General features: G+C 43.3%; 1 protein-coding gene and 1 long non-coding RNA gene across 5 annotated transcripts in view; both read left to right on the plus strand.

Moving 5' to 3' along the window:
* The window catches only part of MGAM (maltase-glucoamylase), a 129,917-nt gene extending 112,749 nt beyond the window's left edge, over positions 1–17,168 (plus strand). For 3 of the 4 annotated variants that reach the window (XM_033863383.2, XM_073810020.1, XM_019933851.3), the window contains 8 exons: positions 1,275–1,423; positions 2,025–2,109; positions 3,002–3,058; positions 7,736–7,860; positions 8,986–9,074; positions 10,393–10,442; positions 11,037–11,207; positions 12,925–17,168. In XM_033863383.2, the coding sequence (XP_033719274.1) occupies positions 1,275–1,423; positions 2,025–2,109; positions 3,002–3,058; positions 7,736–7,860; positions 8,986–9,074; positions 10,393–10,442; positions 11,037–11,207; positions 12,925–12,999 (801 nt within the window). In that variant the 3' untranslated portion in view covers positions 13,000–17,168. Of the gene's footprint in view, positions 1–1,274; positions 1,424–2,024; positions 2,110–3,001; positions 3,059–7,735; positions 7,861–8,985; positions 9,075–10,392; positions 10,443–11,036; positions 11,208–12,924 lie in introns of those variants that run through there. The other variant, XR_012334124.1, reaches the window with a different exon arrangement.
* A 1,416-nt stretch (positions 17,169–18,584) lies between these two features.
* LOC109549738 (uncharacterized) lies at positions 18,585–24,050 on the plus strand. The gene is made up of 3 exons (XR_002176129.3): positions 18,585–18,880; positions 19,110–19,252; positions 21,639–24,050. It is a non-coding gene; the product is annotated as an uncharacterized lncRNA (long non-coding RNA).
* Positions 24,051–24,374: the final 324 nt, after the last annotated feature.

Below are 24,374 nucleotides of genomic sequence, written 5' to 3' on the forward strand. Positions count from 1 at the left end.
AATAAAGAAAACAATCCCATTCACAATAGCATCAGAACACAATAAAGTACTTAGCAGTAAACTTAACCAAGAAGGTGAAAGATCTGTACACTGAAAACTGTAAGACATTGATGAAAGAGACAAGTGGAAAAATATTTTGTGTTCATGGAACAGAAGAATTAACATTGTTAAAATGTCCATACTAAAACCATCTATGAAGTCAATGTAATTCCAATCAAAATTCTAATGTGATTTTTCACGGAAATAGAAAAAAAATCCTAAAAGTTGTATGGAATTACAAAAGACCACAGACAGCTAAAGCAGTCCTGAGGAAGAACAAAGCTAGAGGCGTCAGACCTCCTGATTTCAAACTATATTACAAAGCTATAATAATCAAAAGTACATGGTCTAGTAATCAAAACAGTATGATATTGGCATAAAAAATAGACTAATAGACCAATGGAACAGAATCAGAGCCCAGAAATAAACCTTCGCATGTACTGTCAACTAATATTTGACAAGAGAGCCAAAAATACTCTGTGGAGAAAACATAGTCTCTTTAATGCATGATGTTGGTAAAACTAGATAATCACAGGCACACTCACAAAAATAACTCAAATCTTACCACACTCACAAAAAATTAACTCAAAATGGATTAAGACCTGAAACCATAAAACTCCTAGAAGAAAACATAGGGAAAAATCTACATGACATTGTTCTTGGCAATTTTTTTTTTGATATGACACCAAAAGCACAAAGAACAGAAGCAAAATTTAAAAAGTGGGACTACATCACACTAAAAAGCTTCTGCATGGAATCAACAAAATGAAAAGACAACCCACAGATTGGGAGAAAATACTTGCAAACTATGTATCTGATAAAGGGTTAATGTCTAAAATATATAAGGCACTCATACAACTCAATAGCAAAAAAAAAAAAAAAATCTGATTTAAAAATGGGCAGAGGAACTGAATAGACATTTTTCCAAAGAAGATATACAAATAGCCAACAAGTACATGAAAAAATCCTCATGTTTCAATGAATCAGTATTCTTTCAGTTTGGGCACTGTACCAAATATATACCCCATCCCCCATTTCTTATGGGGAATTTTTTCAGCTGTCCTGGGAAAGCTTCAGTGACCTCTTTTGGTCTATTAAAAATATTCTTTGAGTCTCATCTATAGTCATCGTTGGTTTAGCTTTGTTTGATCTTCATTTGGAATAAATGTTCAGTTATCTCCTTACGTCCCCCAGGTCCCCTAAGTTGAGCCCTGAACACTTTTTTTTCTCCTTAGAGGCAAGACCCTGTGTCCTGGGATTCTACCTTTGTGAATATCTCCAGAAGTGTCCTGCAGACCAGATACACCCTGTTGCCATATCTGTACACCCTGATGCACAGGGCCAACACGGAGGGCAGCACTGTCGTGCGGCCTCTTCTCCATGAGTGAGTATATAGCGAGGATACCAAAGACTAAGTGATAATTTTATTCTATATGGTGGCAGTTGAAGAAAACAATTCTTCCAAATTAAAGACATGACTGCCTTTGCCAAAAGCTCTCTAGGCACAGACCGTACGTTATGACTCCTTTTAGCATGGTGTCAGTCACACCTTAGATCTTTGGTAAAAGACTACTGATTTTTTTTGAAAAATTTCAAAATGATATACAGTACAATACAGAATAATTTCTTTCTAATTTGGGCCTGTAAAGACCTACGTATCCTTTATAGTAGCTCAGGTCACGAATCCAGGGGGATATCTGAGGAATGGAGACCATTCTTGTGTTAAAATGTGCTGTGGTTAAGAAACGTGTGGAGACATTGATAGGTGAGAACGTGTCTAGATCCAGCCATTTCTGGGGTTTGAAGAACATGACATGTAGAAAGTAAGCATGTGTCTAATTAAGGTTGACCTAGGGGAAGAATAAAGGATGGCATAGGATGCGGCTGGATTTCCAACTTGGGTCTGAACTTGAGGAGTTTCTTCAAGGCCTCCATCTGGAGTCCTGTAGGGGTCCTAACTGTGGTACCTTGGTTTCCCTCTCCAGGTTTGTGTCAGACCAGGTGACCTGGGATGTAGACAGTCAGTTCCTTCTGGGCCCAGCCTTCCTGGTCAGCCCTGTCCTGGAGCCTGTGAGTATGGAGGCCTCTGACGAATAGAGGATCCCAGCTATGAGGCCGGTGACTAGTCGAAGAGAAGAGGCCTCATCTGATGGGGTCCTGAGATGTGGTTTCTTATTCTACCTCTGTCTCTTCCTCTCCCTCTGAGCTGAAGTTCATTACTTAGGTGTTCTGGTCCTCAGCTCCCTCATCTTTAAAATCAGTATAACGAATTCTGATTCATTGGATAATCAAGAAGGAAAAAACCCTTTGATATATTTGAAGATATAACCATTTCTTCTTTAACTGAAAGAAGGAGTATGAGTCAGGTGGGGACAGTACTATAAGGAAATCCTTGCTATCCTCTATCACCATTAAAACAAAACTTTTCAGAAGGATTGTTTGTAGCAATGTGTATACTTTTGTTGCTGGCTAGCTCTTCCCTTCCTCCAAAAGAGGTCCTCAGGCAGCCCTTTCTTTACTTCATTTATCAATGATTAGGCTTCTGATTAAAGTAACAGTTAACCGGATCTTCTCCAAAACTTACTGCACTAATCATAATTTCTGAAGTATTGGTGCGGTAAACCTACAAATTTTTTTTCTGCTCTAGACCCAGCCTCAGTTTGTCTCTTTAGAGAGGGTATGGGATAAGTCTATAAGTAAATGATGATGTTTTTTCCCCCCTTAAGTCCCGGATCCCAAAGGGTTTTACAGAAGCCACCATTTTTGGTTAGGCAGATCTCCCCAGTTTGAGAAGGGATCAGAGAAGGGAGCCTTTCCCAACACTGGTGACCTCTAGAGAGAAGAGGCCTGTGGGTCCAAGGCCACTACGTTGTTTTGACCCCTTTACTATGCAAATGGTTACTCTGCCCTAGAGAGCTGAGCCTACTGCTCATGCCTTGTTTTTTTTGTTGTTTAATTTTAGAACGCCAGAAATGTCACTGCGTATTTCCCTAGAGCCCGCTGGTATGATTACTACACGGTAGGTTTTTCTGATTGTTTCTATACAACCTGGGGAAATGATAGCATGCACAGGCTTTAGAAGCTGACAGACCTCAGGTCAAATTCTGGCTCCGTAACCCACTTGTTGTGTGTCTTGGACATGTCACTTTTAACCTTGTAGCCTCATTTTTCTCACCTCCACGTGGGGAAAGACCGCTTCCCTCACAGAATTGTTCTGAAATGTGTGAAAGCATCTGCTGTAGTGCCTGGCTTTTTGTGGGTGTTCTTTATGTGTTAGTTTTTATCTTTCCTCATACCACCACTATTCACAGTGGTGTAAAATGGCGGACACTGGTAAATGCTTGAAGTTGTGCTGGAAGCTATGGTTTTTGTTTATATTCTCCCTGCTAGACTGGAAGTTCATAAGTATTAGGAGCCTTTTCCCCTCTGTCTTTTTACATAATACCTTCTTTTATAGCATAGATGCCCAAAGAGGAGTTGTTAAATGTACTTTCCTAAGGTAAGCAAGGCCCTAGGCAGTATGTAAAATGTACACAGAGGTATAAGGCCTGACTTTTGTGAGCTGGTGTGATGCAAATGCATTTAGAAATGGGGAAGGAACACAGCCTTCTCTGTCATATGACTTTTCTGGGCTAGTCTGAACCCCAGAGACTAAGTTGGGAAAACAGTCTTTCACAGAAGCTTCAAGCAGTGTTCTTTCTTTTTTTTTTTTTCAATTTTTATTGGAGTACAGTTGATTTATAATGTTGTGTTAGTTTCAGGTGTACGGCAAAGTGAGTCAGTTATACATATACATATATCCACTCTTTTTTAGATTCTTTTCCCATATAGGCCATTACAGAGTATTGAGTAGAGTTCCCTGTGCTATACAGTAGGTCCTTATTAGTTTTCTATTGTATATATAGTAGTGTATTTATGTCAATTCCAATCTTCCAATTTATCGCTCCTCTCCCTTACCCCCTGATAACCAAAAGTTTATTTTCTACATCTGTAACTCTATTTCTGTTTTGTAGATCAGTTAATTTGTAGCCTTTTTTTAGACTCCACATATAAGCGATATCATATATTTGTCTTTCTCTGTCTGACTTACTTCACTCAGTATGACAATCTCTAGGTCCATCCATGTTGCTGCAAATGGCATTATTTTGTTCTTTTTTATGATGGAGTAACATTCCACTGTATATATGTACCACATCTTCTTTATCCATTCCTCCGTTGATGGATATTTAGGTTGCTTCTGTGTCCTGGCTATTGTGAATAGTGCTGCAGTGAACATTGGGGTTCATGTATCCTTCCGAATTATGGTTTTCTTTTGTGTATGCCTAGGAGTGGGATTCCTGGTCATATGGTAGTTCTATTTTTAGTTTTTTAAGAAACCCCCATACTGTTTTCCATAGTGGCTGTACCAATTACTAGAGAAATGCAAATCAAAACTACAATGAGGTATCACCTCACACCAGTCAGAATGGCCATCATCAAAAAATCTACAAACAATAAATGCTGGAGAGGATGTGGAGAAAAGGGAGCCCTCCTACACTGTTGGTGGGAATGTAAATTGGTACAAGCAGTGTTCTTTTGCAGGGACACAGACAAGTCAGAGTTTGATTTGTTTTTAATAAGTTTATTAATTTAATTCATTTTTGACTACATTGGGTCTTCATTGCTGCGCACAGGCTTTCTCTAGTTGCGGCGAGCGGGAGCTACTCTTCGTTGCGGTGTGTGGGCTTCGTATTGCGGTGGCTTCTCTTGTTGTGGAGCACGGGCTCTAGGCACACGGGCTTCAGTAGTTGTGGCACGCAGGCTCAGTAGTTGTGGCTCGAGGGCTCTAGAGCACAGGCTCAGTAGTTGTGGCTCACAGGTTTAGTTGCTCCATGGCATGTGGGATCTTCCCGGGCCAGGGATTGAACCTGTGTCCCCTGCATTGGCAGGTGGATTCTTTTTTTTTTTTTTTCCGGTACGTGGGCCTCCCACTGTTGTGGCCTCTCCCGTTGTGGAGCACAGGCTCCGGATGCGCAGGCTCAGCGGCCATAGCTCACGGGCCCAGCTGCTCCGCGGCATGTGGGATCTTCCCGGACCAGGGCACGAACCTGCGTCCCCTGCACCCGCAGGTGGACTCTCAACCACTGCGCCACCTGGGAAGCCCGGCAGGTGGATTCTTAACCACTGGAGCACCAGGGAAATCCAGAGTATGATTCTTGAGGAACAATCGTAGGTAGTGTCCTCCTCTCCTGACTTTTCTGAGCAGAGCAAAGCAGCAAACTAGAAATACAGCAAAAGGATAACAGCAGGAGGACAAGAGGCAGAGCGTGCTCTGGGCCCTTTCAGCCGAGCCATTTGTAGTGGAACTGGGTGAAAACCCTGCAAGGACAATGGAAATTTTGTTCCTTTTCTTCTCTGTCTTATGGAGCCCTGAGTCCTCCCTGACACGCCCTTTTTTCCTGAGCTGGATCTGTCCTCTGGTTGGCAGTAGGTTAAGACTGCGCTGTGCTTCCCAGCGAGGGCTTTCTGGGATGGAGCAGCCAACTTCCTTTAAGTGAGTGAAGCCTTTGTCCTGAGTTTGCATGTTGACTGGCTTAGTCACTAACAGGCAGTCACTCTGAGTACACTGAGGCTCCTGGGTGCGGGGCCAGGGCCAGGGTGAAGCAAGTAAGGTGCCTAGGGCACACGGTTTAAGGAGGCGCTCCTTTTTAAGGCGGCCCCTGTGTTTGCAGGATGCTGAGAGTAAGTGCCTTCTTAAATGGTGCATCCTACGCACCTGACACATCTCACTCTAGTCCCAACCTTGCCCAGGTGCAAACCACCATACTGAGCTCTGGGTGTGGTATATACTGGAGAAGTTTCCCTATGGAGTTCACCATCTAATCTGGAGCTAATATTTGCATGTTATAAACACTAATACATATGTACATAATTATACAAGAAAGTGAAGTGTGAGGGCTCTCAAAGAAGAGAAAAGCTTCCTGGAATTGCTGGTTTTATACATGGCTTTTAAATAGAAAATAGCTTTGATTGAGTCTTTCAACTTTTTTTGTTTCTTTTTGAGACAAAACAAAACATAGGAAGCCAAATGTTGATGGAACAAGCCATTTAGAAAAATATAAAATTTTGATGTTTAATTAGAATCAAGTAGTTTTGAGTAGTTTCATCAGAGGCTATCTGGCCCACAAAGTGTAAAATATATCCTATCTGACCCTTTAAAGGTGAAATTTGTTAATCCCTATTCTAGAGGATACACAAAGTGTATGAGACCTATTTCACCATCTGGTCATGTGAAAAGGAACAAGTTAAGGAACCTACTGTATAACACAGGGAACTCTGCTTAATACTCTGTAATAACCTAAATGGGAAAAGAATTTGGAAAAGGAATAGATACATGTATTTGTATAACTGAATCTCTTTGCTGTATACCTGAAACTAACAAAACATTATTAATTAACTATACTCCAATATAAAATAAAAATTAAAAAATCATTCGAGGGCTTCCCTGGTGGCGCAGTGGTTGAGAGTCCACCTGCCGATGCAAGGGACACGGGTTTGTGCCCCGGTCTGGGAAGATCCCACATGCCGCGGAGCGGCTGGGCCCATGAGCCATGACCGCTGAGCCTGCGTGTCCGGAGCCTGTGCTCCGCAACGGGAGAGGCCACAACAGTGAGAGGCCTGTGAACCAAAAAAAAAAAAAAAAACCTTCGATATAAGGAACACTGTGGAATATTAAAATATAGTGTAGAAATTTAGAGGAAGAAGAAATGCAAGTATACTGGTTAAAGGATGGAAGATATCAGAGGAATATGGACTGGAAAGGTACCCTGAAAGACAGATGGGGTGCCAAAAAATTAGCAAAGTAAAAATCCCTCCACTGGTAAAAATTCAAATATTGGAAAAGGGAAAACGGAAAGTAAAATTCACTATTCTCCCAGTCCTTGGTCCCCCTTCTAAAGCTAACCCCCATTAACAACCTGTTATATATCTTTGCTGATAAAAATTTGTCCATCTAGTGGATGGACACCGGTCAACATCTAGAAAGCACAGAACAGTGCCCACAGAACAGGGTTATCTGGCCCAGAACGTCCACAGTGCTGAATTCGAGAAGTCTTGCTCTAGGCTGAGAACGTGAGGGAGGACGGTTTCTTAGGAATCGAGGTTTATGGCCTGGGGTGAGAGATGCTTCTCCCTGTCACAGGCAAGATCAAGATGTGAAACATAAAGGAAGATGTAATGAGTTAAAGATAAGGATTTGTGAAGTAAGGCAGTTCACTTTAATTATTTCTGTCAAGTAGGAGTCAAAGGTGTTAATGAGGGTGGGGTGAGGGGCAGTGGAGGGAGACGGAGGCCGAGATGGGACAAAACAAAGGGAACGTGTCTTTGGGGGAGTGAATCGGGAGCCGAACAGAAAGAAAGAAGGCTCGCTCAGCCTCCTCTAGCAGTACTTCCTACGCAGAAACAGGATATGGGGTAAGGGTAGGGTGAGAGGCAGCTGCAATCTCATGGGGTGTGTACAGCAGAAGCCCCCAAAGACAAGAGACCCTGACATGATGCCCTGGCAGCAGCTCTCGATCCCGTAGAGCAGCTGGGCGAGCGTGGAAAAGTGTGATAACAGGTCCTGAACAGGCAGCAGGTTCCGAGCATGGACAAGATGTCTGGTAAATGCATCATTCGGGCAGATGTGTTCTCTCCATCACCTTCTTCTGGCCCACAGGGTGTGGACATTCAAGCCCGGGGAGAGTGGAAGACCTTGCCAGCGCCTCTTGACCACATTAATCTCCATGTCCGTGGGGGCTACATCCTGCCCTGGCAAGAGCCTGCACAGAACACCCACTTAAGGTGAGGGAGGGCGTCACGTTTCTCCCTTCCACGCCAGGCAGCCCAGATCCTGGTGAAGCCCACCAATCCGTAAACCGCACCCTCGGGCCCCAGAGCACTTTTACTAAACAGTTTTGCTTGCTTGCTTGCTTACTTGTTTGCATTTTAACCTTTTTTTGGATTCTCTACTCTGAACAATTCTTAATTAACAGCTATTTTAGATCTAAGTGGGTGTGCTATTAGGTCTCATTAGTGACATTTGAGGTAGAAGTCAAACAGGAGAGCAACCATGGTTCATGCTAGTTTTAAAAGACTGGATCATAATTGACTCTTTGCTAAGAAAATTACTGCTGAAAAATTGTGTAAGCCATATGGCAACTGAGGCTGAGATCCCTTACATGCGAGATTTAAAAATTCTAGACCTAATATATAGCCTATGTATTCTAGACCTATATAATAATTGATAATAGCCAACAGCAGGTGAATGCTTGCTCTGTGCCTAGAACTGTACTAACATGGAGATTTCTATTTGGAGATTATCTATTTTTCCTAACAAAAGGAAAGATAAGCCCTATGGTGTAAGTACTGTTATCATCCCCATTTTTCAGATTAGCAAAGAGAGGCTTCAGGAGGCTAAGTGATTAACTCAGAGTCACACAGTTAGTAAGGAGTTGAGCAGGGACTAAAATACATGTATGTCTGATGTCAGACTAAAATTCTTGGAGCCCTACTCATTTTATTGCAAAAATTCTGTTGAAAACTGAAGAACTTAGGACATCTGTAAACAGAACTCCCTGTACATGTGGACATTAGGTCATGAAAGAAGAAAGATTGAAGCACTAGGCTTTTCCTCACAGTGGAGAAAGGAAGGAAGCCAGTGAGTTTGCTTGTAGCTTTTTGTAGAGATTGTAGATCTCCTATGAGCTTATACAGCCTTAAAGGAAAATTCCCTTTGATTCATTCATTCATTCCTGACATGAAGTTGTAGAGCTTATGGAGACAGAACTAGAACTAGATCCCACGTCTCCGGAAGCCCAGTACCCAGTCTTTATATCATGAAGCACTTCCTTTATGTTTTTATGAAGAAGCTGGGTTTGTGGCTGTGGCTTTGTTTTTACCCAAAGTCTCTTTCCTCCGTCACTGCAGCCGTCAGAAATTCACAGGCTTCAAGGTTGCCTTGGATGATGAGGGGACTGCTGAAGGTTGGCTCTTCTGGGATGATGGGCAAAGCATTGGTGAGTAAGGGCCACCTCGGATTCATTCATGTCAATACCATTGGCTAGGTTCCTGGATACCTTATAGGGCTGCTATTTCCTTTTCTGTGTTAAGACAGTCGTGCACTTTTAAATATAGCCATTTGTTACTTTTAAATGTATAATACATGATCCTTGTGCCTCATGCATATGAAGCTTAACTCTGAATCTCTCACCGTTATCCAGCTGTCCTAATCCACTGTGGAAAACAGCAGTATAGGAGCCGTAGGGGGAGTTGCTTTGTAGCCAACTGAGCTATACTTCCATATCTGGTTTATGTTCAAGGGCACATTCGCTAATTACGTGTCCCAGTAAGAGAGGCAATGCCTCTATCAGCTGTGCTATTTATTGGGGGGAATCTTCCATTAGGAGTTTACAGGAATTAGTAACCTCTCAGGAGGATGTCTCAAGCACCATTAGTAATTTCTAGGCCCAGTGATACCCAATGGAACTTTCTGCAGTGATGGAAATGTTCTATATCTGTGTTGTCCAATATGCTAGCAAGTAGGCATATGTGACTATTGAGCACTTGAAACATGACAAGTACATCTGAGCAACTGGAGTTTAAATTTTATTTCATTGTAATTAAGTTAAATTTAAATAGCTATGTTTGGCTAATGGCTACTATCTCAGACAGCACAGCGCTAGAGGATAGCCAATGCCTTCTGACCGAGTGACCAGCAACTTAGAAAGAGGCAAGTGTATGGGGAAGAGTGAGAAAGCCACCGAGGTAGGGTGTGGGGCGGGAGTACCTGTAACAAAGCTCTGGCTAGTCCACCTTTAAGGATATTCTCCCTGGACCTGCGGCATAAATTAAGGATAAAGGACAAAGAAGTCTATTCTCTGGAGATGGCATTTAAAAAATTGCCTAAGACCTCTCAAGATAAACTGACCAATTACACACCAGCCTTGGTGTTTGTGATGTGGTGTGCATGCACGTGTGTGCAGATATGTGCGTCGCTAGCAGAAGGAGTCTGGAAATTCCGAGGTGACTACCAAGATGTTGGGAATCACAGACCACAAGAAAGAGAAGTGGACTAAGTGTGGTGTTAGAAAACTATACTATATGAGGCGACTCTCTTAGACAGAGGCGTCTGTATACACTCACTTCAAACATTTTGTGTCAACTGAGGTTGGAGCCAGAGTCTAAATCTCCCAAAACGGAACTCTGTAAAGAAGAAAAATAAGATAAAAAACCCAAACAAAAATCATCCCTACTTTCTCAACCAAGGTAACCTGGTAAGCAATTAGAATTCTAGAGCATGTTCCAGATCATGCTTACTTTGTCCTTTGTTTGCAGATACCTATGGGAAAGGACTCTACTACCTGGCCCGCTTTTCTGTCAGCCAGGTGAGTGTGACTGGGACTGTGAAGGGAGAAGATAGAGTTCTACTAGCTTGCTAAGATGCTGGGAATCATGACATAAATCCACCTAGAATTCCTTCACTCTTCATCTTACTAATTTGCAACTTCCCCATCCTCTAGACTTCAGATAGAGATATAATATGCTCCCCGGAAGTCTTCTGTGATTAAGCCCATTCATATTTCATCAGTAGCTTATTCCAGTTCACCAAGCACAGACGGACAGGCTGTTTCGATGTTTCCTAGCCCTTGTTCCTATGTCACCTTGGAATGGTCAGCATATTTTGTGACTTCCCCACATGTGGAATATAAGGTTCCTGATAGCTGAGATTCTTTGTCTTCTCAGAGTTGGGATGATTCTAGAGACCCTGCCAGTGCTTAACCAATGCAGATTTGGATGGTAGTTGGCAATAGGAGACAGAATGCTAAAATCATGGTCTCACTATCCAAGGTCACAAGACGGGGGGGCTCTTAAGTTATCTCACTTCATGGTCTACATTTGTGCCTAAAAAGAGGTTGTGAAAAATTTGAACAAATTTTGCTATTTCCCCCCCTCTGGTTTCTTTTATCTCCAATTGACAGAATACAATGCACAGTCATGTAATTTTCAACAAATACATCAGCGATACAAACCCTTTGAAACTGGGCTACATTGAGATCTGGGGAGTGGGCAGTGTCTCCGTTTCCGGTGTCAGCATCTCTGTGAGCGGCATGGTTATAACACCCACCTTCTCCTACAACTCTACAACACAGGTTTGTGACCAGTGAAAAGTCCAAATGGTATTTCCCAACCCTGAGCTACCTAGGGCAGTTCCTTCCTGCTTCCCTTCCAGATGATACCCTCTCCTGCAAAGCCCTTCCCGAATCCCTCTGTGTTCCGTGTGTCAGAGAGGACAGCACGGAGATGAAGGGAAAATTCAGGGTTTATTATCATTTGGAACTGATGGTCTGGATCCTTACTTGTCATGTACGTCTTCTTGTCTGCAAACCTATGTAAAACTTTGTCTTTGCCTCAGAGATCTACTTCTCAAACAGCTTGAACTACCATATTTTATCAATTATAAGACACCGTCAGTTAAAATTCGCTCCTTTATTTCCCGTGCCACAAAGAAAGAAAAAGTCTTACAAAAGTATGATTCTATGCTTTCCTATCACTTAAAACTTCTATTTTAAAAATATGGAAAGCTTTACAAAATTTCTTTAACCAAAGATTTTTATCATTTTACTATGATACTGCAGAGGAAAATGTTGGGTGGAGATACATGGACATTGATAAATCTGCATCAAGGTAATTTAGGAGAGGGAAAATCTAACTGTGAAGAAATATTAGAAATATCTTAACCGTTTTATATCATTTAAGTTTTTCTTTTATTATTTAAATTTCTAGGTAAATATTTTAAATTATTTTATTTGATTTATTATTATTTAGAAGAAAAATATGTGGCCCGAATTGGTTAAGATATTTCCTCTGAACTATCAAAGGTGTTGGTGATACATCATTTCATAAAAATTCTTTCCCTGCTGTCTATGCAATTTACTCCAAAGCCACTAAGATCCTTTATACAAGTTTTCATCGTAGCATATTTTTTTGATTTTACTGTCAGCCAAGATACATATTCCTTTCTAAAATGATTCTTAAGTGGTTTACAGTCCATCCATTCGTAACACCAGTAGAAGCAATGAAGTTCACACGTGTACAAACCGTTGTCAGGAGGGCTACTTGTTCACAGTAATTCCAAGCCTGTTGATTGTAAGACACATTCTGATTTCATGAATGTTAAATATGTGAAAAATCTGCACCTTGGATTTAATGCAGTGTTGTGGTTCCAGTACCTAGCCTCATGGTAAATGGGCTCTTCCCTTGTGTGCTTACTTCTTGCTTTTTTCAGAACTTGCTTTTTTCATAATCCTTCCTGATTACAAAGCCTGAAATGAAAGTTTTCCTTCACTTTGTATTTTTTACTTGTTTCCTCATTTTTGTGGTTTTCTTGTCAACCAACTTCCCCAACTCGACCAAGAGCTTATAAAGGATTTTGCCCAATTTTGTTGCTGACAAACAAGCTAACTACTGCACATGCGGTGAAACTTTATGGAAAGTATTTGCCTAGAAAAAAACACTGAAATATCAGACTCTTACTGGGCAATCATCAAGGCGCCATAAGGGAGGAGGAGAAGCAGGCAATAAAAGGAGGGTTCCGAGGACATTTTCTCCAATTTGCGCAGTTGTTTCTCTGCAGTGGTTGTGTATTTCATTATTTAGGGTCTTGTCGTCTTTTCCCTACGTACTGAATGATTTTTGTACTCTAAGGGATTAAGAAATACCCTTCTCACCTGAAAATCTGAGGGCAGTCTGGAAGCTAGGCAACGACTTGTGAAAGTGTGTATGGACCACTGGCTTGTATCTGATTTGCTTGACTGCAGTAAACTTCAATCACCAGATGCCCAATGCTTTTTCTTTGGTTCCCAACAGGTGTTAAACATTGATGTGACCAGCAGAAACCTCAGCTTACACAATTTCACTTCACTGACGTGGAGAGCACTCTGAATTTTTAGAGCAAGATCCTAACTACGGATGGCTTTGATACTGCTTATACTTCATGCTCATAAAATTATTGTGTGTTGCCCGATCGTGCCCAGTACAGCTAAAATATTTTCTTGGTTTTGTTTTATGTTCTGTCTGTGTTTTAGCCCTGTGCTATAGGCAGTAGGGAGGTGTGGAAAACTGCGGGTTACCTTGATGTCTCTCTGTGATTAGTATGGTACTGATGGCTAAACATACATATACTGAAGACGCACTGGGTCCATGATGAAGCATGTGTGCGTGTATATGTGTGTGTAATTAGGGGATGGGCCCACTCTTGTTAAATATACAAGCTACAGCTTTCCAGGATAGTTCGGATCCTAGAGCTAACTAACTCCTCAAAACAGTATCCAGAAAGAACATCTGCCAGGTAGTTAGTTATAGGGAGATGGGATAATTTGCTGAGAGCATGATATAAGGGGAAGAAAAGGCAAATGTAGGGAAGGTAAGCAGGAGAGATGAGAGAGAACAGATGATGAGGATAAAAGTGACCATGACAAGTAAGAAGATAACATACAAGTATTAGGAATAGCAGCCTCATGGGAAGGAGAAGGGAAGAGCTAGCTCATTTGAAAACAAGAGGAGGGGCTAGGGGAAATCCTTAGCCTGTGGGAATAGGGCTGGGGTGAGATTTAAGCAGGCAAAGTTGAAGGAAGGCATCTGAATGTAAAAAATAACTTATTTTTGCTGTGGTGTGCTTTGAAATATGTAAACCTTATTTCTCTACTCTGTGCCCGATGTATATAACCACAGTTCACACAAATGCATGCAACTCACGTGCCAACTAAAAATAGGCAAGCAGATTTACAAAAGATTTGGAATTTTGTGGTAATTTGACCGTGGGTAATCTCACTTCGGCATTAAAACTTCTTTCTATTCAGCAAAAACCCTTCTGAATTGGTCTTGTTCCCTTCGGCATCAGAGTTCCTGCGGGCTAATCCACCAGGGAAATGATCAGGTTTATGGTTATTCACCCTTTGCCTTATGCCTCTGGCATGGGTTTTTCTTAGGTTTGTGGGAGGCTGTGCTTGTTGTTTTTCTAATCATCCTAGAAGTTACTATACTTGGTAACATAACTCTGGCAAAAACAGAATTTGCAGCACTGTTGGTTAAAACACTAGGTGGTTAGATTTTGGGATAAAGAAATTATATACTAATGTTCAACAGGGATATTTACTTTTAGTATTACTTGAAAATGAGTGTATTAGAGATGAATGTGTTTGCTTTCCTACGTCTTTTTCTGTCTTTCCCTTTTTTAATTGAAGTATAGTTGATTTACAATTGTGTGTTAGTTTCAGGTATACAGCGAAGTGATTCAGTTTTATATATATATGTGTACATATATAACTTTTTCAGATTACTTTCCATTATAGGTTATTATAAGATATTGAATATTGTTTCCTGCGTTATACAGTAAATCCTTGTTGATTATCTATTTTATATATAGTAGTGTGTATCTGTTAATCCCATACTCCTAATTTATCCCCCCTCCCTTTCTCCTTCCTTCCTTCCTTCCTTCCTTCCTTTCTCTCTTTCTTTCTTATACCAGGAAGCCAGATTCTACTTGTTTACTCATGTGTCAGTGCCTCCATAAGGCTACATAAAAATAATATAGGTAAATTAGCTTAGTATTCTAATTATCAAAATAGGAGGCTTTTGGATGAGAGCTTGCACTAACTAGGCAACTAGTGAAACATGGAAAAACAACCACAGGAATCCTTTGATCAAAAAGATGGGAAACTTGTCAGCTATCCTTTGATAAACCCAGGAAGGCTACCAGTAGGAAAGAATTATTTACTTGATATATGAGAAATATTTTATGTTATCATCAAGGACATATTGCTAGAAGTTGGCTCTGGTTGCTACAAAATGCTCAAGGAGAAGATTTCTTACTAGAGAATCCTGATTGCCAAGTCTCTGAGTGAAGCATGAAAGACTTTACAACATTTGTAGCGTCAAGGGCCCTATTGACAGTCTAGTGGCATCTATGGAACCCCTCCTAAGAATGATGTTCTTAAATGCATAAAGTAAAATGCATACTATTGTAAAGGAATCCTATTATATTGAAATACAGTTATGCAAATATTAAAAACATGAGGTGTTTTTAAAAATTATCACATTAAATAACAAGATCTAGCAAGTGGATCTCATGTCATAACGTCAGTGTGATGAGCAGCATAAACAATATTTTGAGATATCTACAATTTTTTTTTACACTTTATTTTTTTAATCGACTTATAGTTGATTTACAATGTTCTGCCAATAGCTAACTTCACTGTTCCTTCTTACTAATGAAAAATGGGAAGATACTGGCTCACGGGCTTGTCTCTTCCCTTCAAAATGTCTCTGTTACTTTTTCATTGGTCAACACAAGCATGTGACCTAATATCTTCCAGCTGCTGGTTAGCAAGAAGGGATGGTGAAGCTAGCTGTTTTCTGCACTATAGGAAACAGATTATAGCTGGGATTGTCAGTTAGCATTTAATGTGAATGATGTCACAAGTGCACACAGGGTGTGGGGAGTTAAGAGTAAACTGTCACACAAAGAATAGAAAGATTTGTGTAACAATAAATCTCCTTTCTTGATCTTTTGCCAACATATTGTCCCAATTTGAAATGAGATCCAGGTGCATTTTCCCTTTTTACAAAGGCTCTCTTGTACTAAAGCAAAAGATACGGTGTCTATGTCATTCTAGGAGTTTATAGAGGCAGAAACAAAGCTTCTGTGCGTGCTTGTGTGTGTGTGTGTGTGTGTGTGTGTGTGTATGTGTGTGTGTAAGTTCATGCACATTATTTTATATGGGAAACATCATATTTTCTGCCAGTGAAATTAATCCAAGGGTACACTATAGCTTGCAGACTGGAGGTTCTCTGCTCAGAGTGGTCAAAAACTCTTGCTTGGAAAAGCTGACATTTTTCTAAATTGACTTTTTTTTCTAGGTAACTGTGTGCCTTTAAAAAAAAGTTGCTCCATTTTCATACTCTTTTTGTATAGATCTTATGCTTGTTTCTTTTTTTAAAATTAACATTTTTATTTTGAAATAAGTGTGGAGAAAAGTTGCAAACATAGTATAAAAACTTCATTATATTCTTCACCCAGATTTCCCAACTATTATCCATAAACTATAAATTATTTACCATATTTCCTCTCTCTCACACACGTGCACACGTGCGTATAATTTGAGAGTTTGTAGACACAATGTCTCAACATCACAAAATGCTTCAGTGTGTATTTCCTAAAACACAAGGACATATTCTTACATAACCACAATATAATCAGCCAAGTCAGGAAGTTAACGTTCAGACAATGCCACCATCTAATGCACACACGTTAGTCAAATTTCACCAATCATCCCAATAATGTTCTTTACAAAAAACACTGAACAACAACAATGACAACAGCAACAGGTAGTAATTTGGATGAGGAGCACATGGTGCATTCATTTTAACTGGATTTTTGGGGGGTTTTTTTGTTTGTTTTTTTTTGCGGTACGCGGGCCTCTCACTGTTGTGGCCTCTCCCGTTGCGGAGCATAGGCTCCGGACGCGCAGGCTCAGCGGCCATGGCTCATGGGCCCAGCCGCTCCGCGGCGTGTGGGATCTTCCCGGACCAGGCCACGAACCTGCGTCCCCTGCATCGGCAGGTGGACCCTCAACCACTGCGCCACCAGGGAAGCCCTGGATTTTTGTTTTTAAGTTTACTGTGGAACTATACCTCAGCCCCTCTTTTTCCTTCTTGATTTTGACATTTTCACGATTACAAGTCAGATCTTTGTAGAATATTCCTCATTTGGGTTTGTCTAATATTTCCTCATGGTTATACCGAGGTTGTACATTTCTTGGACAGGTATTACGTAGAATTGATGTTATGTGTTTCCTGGTATGCCTGTCAGGAGGCACATGATGTCTGTCCATGATTGGTGATGCTAACTGGCTTACTTCCTTGAGGTGGGGTCTGCCAGGTCTATCATAAAATTACTATTTCCTCTCATCATAATTAATAAATATATAATGAGGAGATACTTTGAGGCTATGTAGCTATTGGGCTACTCTCCTATTTTGTCACCCATTGATGATTCTTGTCTGATTCAATTTATTACTATACATTTATTAAATGGTGATTTTCTAACTTCACATTTTTTTCTCTATATTCATTACTTGACATTTAAAGGTCTCTTCTTTGCTATTTATTTTTTGAGTGATGCTTGGTAAATAGCTTCTTCCCTGAGCCCCCCCAGATGCACCCCTTCTCTGAGATCCCCACACATCCTCACAATCCAGCAACTAAAAGTCTAACTCTTGGAAATCAGGGGGCTTCCAGGGCTCCTCTTCACTGGCGTTCACTTGGACTGGTCAGTGCCTGTGCCGTGGCTTCAATATGTGAAGCCAGAATGGGATTCCTGCCCATCCAGGAAATAGACTAGTTAAGGGCAATTGAACTTCTGGTTCAGTGGTCCTCAATCTCAGATGCATATTGGAAACACCTGGAGAGTTTAATCATTCACTAATGCCTGGTCGCTGCTCCCATCACCCAGGTGACTCTGATATGCTGTCAAGGTTGGGTGTCACTGCCGTGGTGGAGCAGTGGAGTCGGGGAGCTTTCTTGTTTGTCTCAGCTAAGTATAGCAGGAATTTAAACGTGGTGAGAATTCTAGCAAACAGGAATAAGAAACTAAGTTATCAGCTCATGAAGGAGAGGGAGACAGACAGACAGGGGAAGGAGGAAGAAGCAGAAGGAGTTGGAGAAGAAAAATAGAAGAGACGGGAAGAGAGGAGAGAGGGAGGGAGAGAAATGGGGCAAAGTATAAACAATGGATAAAGCTCATTTTAGGGCGTATGGGAATTCTTGCGACTTTCCTATAAATTTGAAATTGTAACAAAATATTCTTATTCCTCAGGAAAGACCAGATCCTTGTAAACATTAGCCTGTGGGTCCTCTTGTCGTCACAGAAAAAAGTAATGAGGGAATACATCCCTTATTTGCTCTCCACATTTAAGATGGAGCTTTGAGTAGAGGAGGTGAGATGCAAAAAGAGTTACAGTCTCAGAGTCACTCAGAGCTGACCTGAACTTAGAGACCACTGAGGGAAGAGGAATGACAGAGACCCATGTGCCAGAAGGTTCTAGGAGGAAGTTGGGGTCATCCCTTTCCACCTCAACTCTGAGCCCTTCTTTTTGTAGTGTATCATTAGGCTTTCTGGAAACTGCAGTCACAAAACACATAAACTGGAAAAACACTTGAGGTCATCTAATTCACGCTCCTACCCTGTGTAGGAATGTTCTCAAAACATTTCCCTGTCTAATATATATGCATAATATCAATATAAATGCATCCCTTTTAAATATAGGAACAAATCATTTTCCATAGGTTGATATAAATATAGTTCCTCTCGGGAGGCAGTCAGCAGCGGGGGAAATGATCCATGGCACTGGGAAAGACTCAGAGGTGGATGCTGTGAACCCAAGGAGAAAATGGCCAGCCAGGGGCTCATAGAAGCTTCACCTCAGCTCCACAAGGGCGGGGGGGGGGGGGTGCTTGTCCATTTCCTGTTCATTTAGGTGGCTTCTGTTCTGACCTAATGTCAAGCTCACAGAGGATGCTCAGTGAATATGTGCATGGCGACTAAATGCTGAGATCAAGAGATGGAGAGGAAAACAAACTGAAAGAAGGAAGGCTTAATAAGAACCAGAAATTGAAGTGGGTACAGAGGAGAGGAACTGCACAGGGCCATGAGCTATACAAATGGAGCATTAGAAGATCCTGGCTGCAGAACCTTGGAGTAGCTGCCCAGCTGACTTGAACTTGTCAAGACAGACCCGAGAATAAGGCTGTAGCACAGACCGAGGTTTGTCATCAGAAACCCAGCCAGGAGGTTCTTCTGTTCTTGTCTTTTTGTTTTTATCTAAAAGATCGAGGTCGAAAGAATTTGCTTGGGGGGCTTGGAGTAACACAGATTGGAATAGAAATGTCAGACTTATTTGTTAATTGGGCAAACCAGAGAGAAAAGGTCTCTTTAGATTGTTTTAAGTTTCTGTCTAGATTCATTTTTATCTGTGTGTTTCTTCACGCTGTAGAATGTAATTTGTGCACTTCAGACTGCCGTCAAAGGGCCTCAACCATGTTTTAAGATTACGACCTAAAGGAGAGCCTTCATTTCACTTGAATGTTGACAGCAGAGAAGCCCAGCAGTGAACCCAGACGATCCCTCTGGCTTCGGGTAAGCTCGGCCCCTCAAGCAGTGGCGAGGAGTTTACGGAGGCTAGATCCCTGATCTCCAGGGAGTTAGGATCCCTCTAAATACCTCGGAATATTCAGGGTAGGGGTCCCTTCCAGAAGGTAGGAACCGTGAGCAAGGCGGTTCATGCACTAGCATGCCCTTGACCTGTTCTCAGAGCCCAAGTCAGCCTCCCTGGCCAGTTAGGCTCTTGACACCTGGTGATCTGAATGTTGAGAAAGTGATACTTGTCGAGTAAATAAAGATCATCTGACAGTGGAGGCACAGGTGAGGCAAGCAAGGCCTGCATTAGATGTTGCAATTTGGGCAGCCAGCCCTCCACTGCCCTCTGGATGCCTTATCCTGAGCCATTCAAGAGACCTCCCAGCTGTCTCTCCTGGACCGGAGGCTCAAAGGAAAGAGATGGCGACAGGAATCGAGGTGAATTCTATTTAACTTGGTGTCTTGAGCTTTGTTCCTTGTAAACAGAGCACCTTCCTTTACTGCAAATCACACATGTGGCTTGCTGTCTCTGCCTCACAGGGAGGGTTGGACAAAAATGTCAGAAGAAAAGAGAAACCGGAGCCGCTCCAAGGCCAGCATGGGCTGAGGAGGGGTTACAGGGCTCCCGCCTCTGCATTCAAGCCCCCTCCTCCCCACGCGGCATCCCCTCAGTCAAGCTGGGGCACTGGACTGCTCAGAGACCCATCACCTCACCCAGCCTTGAATCTAGATTTTGTTAGAAAATGTGTGGTCCCACCAATGCTTCTAAAGCTTTAAAGGATGGATTGCCGAGCTCCTCACGGGAAAGGCTTTAGGGACTCTGTGTCACGCCCAAGCCTGCAGGTTCATGGCCGAAGTCATGAGAAGGGCACAGATGGAGGACTTTGGGGGCCAAAGCAGAGGGAGTTTCTGTGTTTGGTGATAAGGGGAGGCCTGAGCAGGGAGGGGCCTGAGTATGTGGCATGAGGAAACGGTATCAGGCTCCAGCCCGCAGGGTGGCTAGGAGCCAAGACACGGCCCCCTGCCCAAACAAGAGGGCAGTCGGGGGGGCGCCTTGGTGTGGCAGCGCTGGAGCCCGAGAGGGCCATGGGGGCAGCCCTGAAGCCTACAGGGGTTCTGTCCTGGGGCTCCACTTTGCCTCTGGAGGACTCTAAGCAAGGACCCCGGGGAGCAGGGATGATTCCCGGAATCCAGCCTGTTCTGTTTTCCACTAGTTCCTGCAGGAGAAGGGAGAAAATGGGTGAAGGTGGAAGCATCCCCACCTCCTTTCCTCTCCTAAGACCTTACTTGGTCATCCCCAGGACTTGCAGCCTCACAGGCTAGATGGGAGACTACCATCCACACCCACAGCAACATCAGTGCTCTTTCTGCTCCCTCAGCTTCTCCTTCTTTGACCCAGCGTTCCTGCCATTGGCATTCATACCCCTCATTCTTCTCTTTTCCGGCCTCGTCCAGTACCCTCCCACTCCCCTCCATCCCTAACCCTGGGAGGGTGGTGTCTCCTGGGACACTTATGTCAATGGTCTTTATTATCACCATCTGCTGGGCCTCCTCGCAGGCCTTCTCAGCCTTTTTAATGTTCTCCGGAGTCCATTCCACATTGTTCATGGCCATCATGCCCTCCATGGAACTGTCATGGGCAGGAAGAACAGACAGTAGTTTAGGGTTGACTGAAAGCTTTGACAAAATGTGTATAAAATAGCCTCACTTTTGTTAGCATCAGTTCCATGTTGGCATAAACCATAAGGAATGTCTTACAACTCAATGGCACAACTGTGAGCTTGGCAGGAGAAATATCATCAGAGCTCAGAGAAGAGGATTTTTAAAAGTGAAAAAGAGAAAGTTCTGGACTTCCCTGGTGGCGCAGTGGTTGAGAGTCCACCTGCCGGTGCAGGGGACGCGGGTTCGTGCCCTGGTCCGGGAAGATCCCACATGCCGCGGAGCGGCTGGGCCTGTGAGCCATGGCCGCTGAGCCTGCGCGTCCGGAGCCTGTGCTCAGCAACAGGAGAGGCCACAACAGTGAGAGGCCCGCATACCGCAAAAAAAAAAAAAAAAAAAAGAAAGTTCTGACTCTTTAAAGAAGTGTTTCTTAATCTGGGGGCCATGAAGTCCAAGAAGGTTGATAGGGTGACTTCAGGGAAACTATAAATGTCCTGAAATTATATGTGAAATAGGATGTGTCTGCAAAGATGTGCATTTTTCTTGGAAAGGAGTTTCAGCGCTTTCATCAGTCTCAGGGAGGCCCCTTAGTCCCAAGTAATTAAGGGTCACTACTTGAAAGTAAACAGTCTTTGAATCAGGTAGTGCATGAGAAAAAGGCAGACAAATACTTTGTACACAAGTGATCTGACTTCTAGAGGTCACTCTTAAGGGTCTTATCTTTCAGGATGACTCACTCTGATGCCTCCTCCCCCAGCACATGGGCCACGTAGATGATGTCAGCGTACCCCATGCAGCTGGAGATGTTGTTTCGGATATAGTAGAAGAGAAAGATGAGGCACATCTCATTAACGGTGCTGGGACCCCCCTGGAGAAGAAGAGAGAGAGAGAGAGATGGAGAGACAGAGATACACAGGCATGCAGAGAGAGAGGAACAAGGTAGGCAGAAACTAGATTAGGTGATCATTCTACCAATGAGACTGTTTTCCTTTTCCCTTAACCTTGAGCCAGCTCACTAATTGTTATTTACTACTTCTCACCACATTTGCTTTCTCCTCCTGTGTTTCTAACTGGTGGACAATTATTGATATTATTTCCAAAGAAATATCCCACGTATCTTCCCCATCCTCTACATTTCCATTGCTATTGCCCTGGTTTGAGAAAAGATGGTTGAGAAGATGAGATAACATACCGAGTTTCCCAAAAAAGCCACTCCCTTTTAGCTTCCCTGGAATTCCCCATCTCTACATGTCAAAAGCAGGACCCACTCAAATATGTCACATGTTCAGGTCACTGTAATAGGACCTGATGATTTTGTTCCCCTGTGAATTCCCCTAGTGTGTTTTCCCCATTCTTCTCTTATGGTGTATTTTACTTTCTAACTTGTGTTGTAATCATTTGTATGGCTGTATTTTCTTCCTTGGAAGCATGCAATCCATTTTGAATCCTACAGACACTGAGACATTCCTGACACACAAAATATGGGTTCCTTGTGACCATAATAATAATAGCTAACTCTGACAATCTACTAAAAGTCGGGCAATGATCTAGATGTTTTAGGCGTGTTAATCAACTCTCCCCTAAATCTTATGAGATAGATAGTATTAATTCTTTTGAGAATTAGGAAACTGAGACACAAGGAATCTGAATAATTTGTCTAAGGTTATAAAGTTATTAATGATCATGTTGACATTCAGACCCAGGCGATCAGGCCCAGAGTCCACGCTCTTAGACACTATCACATGCTTTCCTTTCATAATCTTAGTGGGTCGTTGACAGAGAAAACGGGAATCCTTGTACCCATCTTACAGTCATGGGGATGCGAGAGCATGAAGCCCCATGTGCCTGGGTAATACCATTGGAGAAAGAAAGGGGCTTCAGCTGGAATAATCTGAGTCACGTGATGGCCAAGGCCAGGGATGGGGCTCTATTCTGAGGCTACTGTCATTGACCACGATGGGGAGAGAGGTACTTACAAAAGTCAAGGAGTCGTGGTCCAGCGTCTGATAGTGACACCCTACCAACAATTCATCTCCCTGTGCAGAGCGAAACAAAGGCTCAAAGTAAGACACAGAGGAACTGGTACAGTCCTCTTGGCTAACAGTAGTGAGTGCTGACCCTGCCTTCCCCCAATGCCAGCCATGCCTCCCCCCAGGCTCCCACTGGCTTGATGGCCACTCAAGAAGGTAAATCTCAAGTCTCCTGCAGATTCAAGTCATAGGTATCATCTTTCCAGATTGTTTGGCGTTGTGTTCCATTTCTGAAGGGGGACAAGGGGAGGGGACAGGAATAAGGAGAGGATGAAGCAGGGAGGGGGTCTATCAACAAAGAAGCAGCGTGTGCAGTCATTCTGTGGGCACAGATTGCCCGTAAAATGAAAAAGCTCCCTCCACTGTCATATTCCTGTCATCACTACTCTAGGGATAGTTCTAGCTTCTCCTACTCCCAACTGAGCATAACGTCATGCCGCAGAATAAATAATTATTGCTAACATTTATTTCCAAATACAGAAGGGAGAGCTTCCAATCCGTGTCTTCCTTACCTGTATTGCACGGCCTGCAGAGTGCGGCCAGCCAAGTGGGTGTGGAACAGGTAGCCGCAGACCTGGATGTCAGGCACCGGGGCCCCGTTCATCTGTGGCAGGGAGGAGACCACCTGGCTTGTCAGGAACTCTCGTCTGGCCCCGCTCCTCGGTTTCCTCCTTTCACATCTGACACCTTCATCTTATGACTGAGACACACCCCTTTAGTCCCTACTGGACCTCCTGGCCCCTCTTCCTGCCCCGCAGCCCTGCCTCCTGGCTCCCCCGCCCCATTCAGGTGAGCGATTTTCCTGAGCACCAGGCAGTGGTCATTCTCCAAATCTGGGGCTCAAGCTGTGCCTTGTGGGTCACAGCAGATTTGCGATGGGGAACTGGGAAGCTCAGGGGAGGAGGGGTGCCTCCCAGCTTCACCTCGTCAAACTTCTCCGCCTTACACAGCCCATAGGACGCGAAGGACTCGGCACTCGGGGGTATGAAGTGGATGGGCAAAGTGCAGAAGCCCAGCTGCAGGACACCCATGTCATATTTGCGTAGCTGCGCCGTGTAGTACACTCGAATCCCCGAGGAGCCGTATACACCTGGTGCAGGAAGGACCAATCACAGGATGCAGGAGACCGTGTCGCACGGTGGGGAGGAAGAGGCCCTGGGAAAGTGGGGGGGGGGGGGCGGGGGGGCGCTGCCAGCAGAAGACGCAGGCGTGCATCCTGCACCCCTTCCCGACACCTAGAGGGCTCAGCCAGCCTCACCGCGGCTCTCCCGTAAATGCTCTAGGCGCTCACCAGGAAGACTGTGCAAACTGCTGTAGTGAATCTCCAGTCGGACCCACTGGGGGTCCAAAGCCATCCCAGTAGAGATACCCACGTCACCTGGAAACTGGTAACTCTGTTGGATGGAGGGTGATTTGGCGGCAAGAATGGCTGG

This window comes from Tursiops truncatus, chromosome 9, assembly GCF_011762595.2.
Source record: "Tursiops truncatus isolate mTurTru1 chromosome 9, mTurTru1.mat.Y, whole genome shotgun sequence".
NCBI classification, from domain to species: Eukaryota; Metazoa; Chordata; class Mammalia; order Artiodactyla; family Delphinidae; genus Tursiops; species Tursiops truncatus.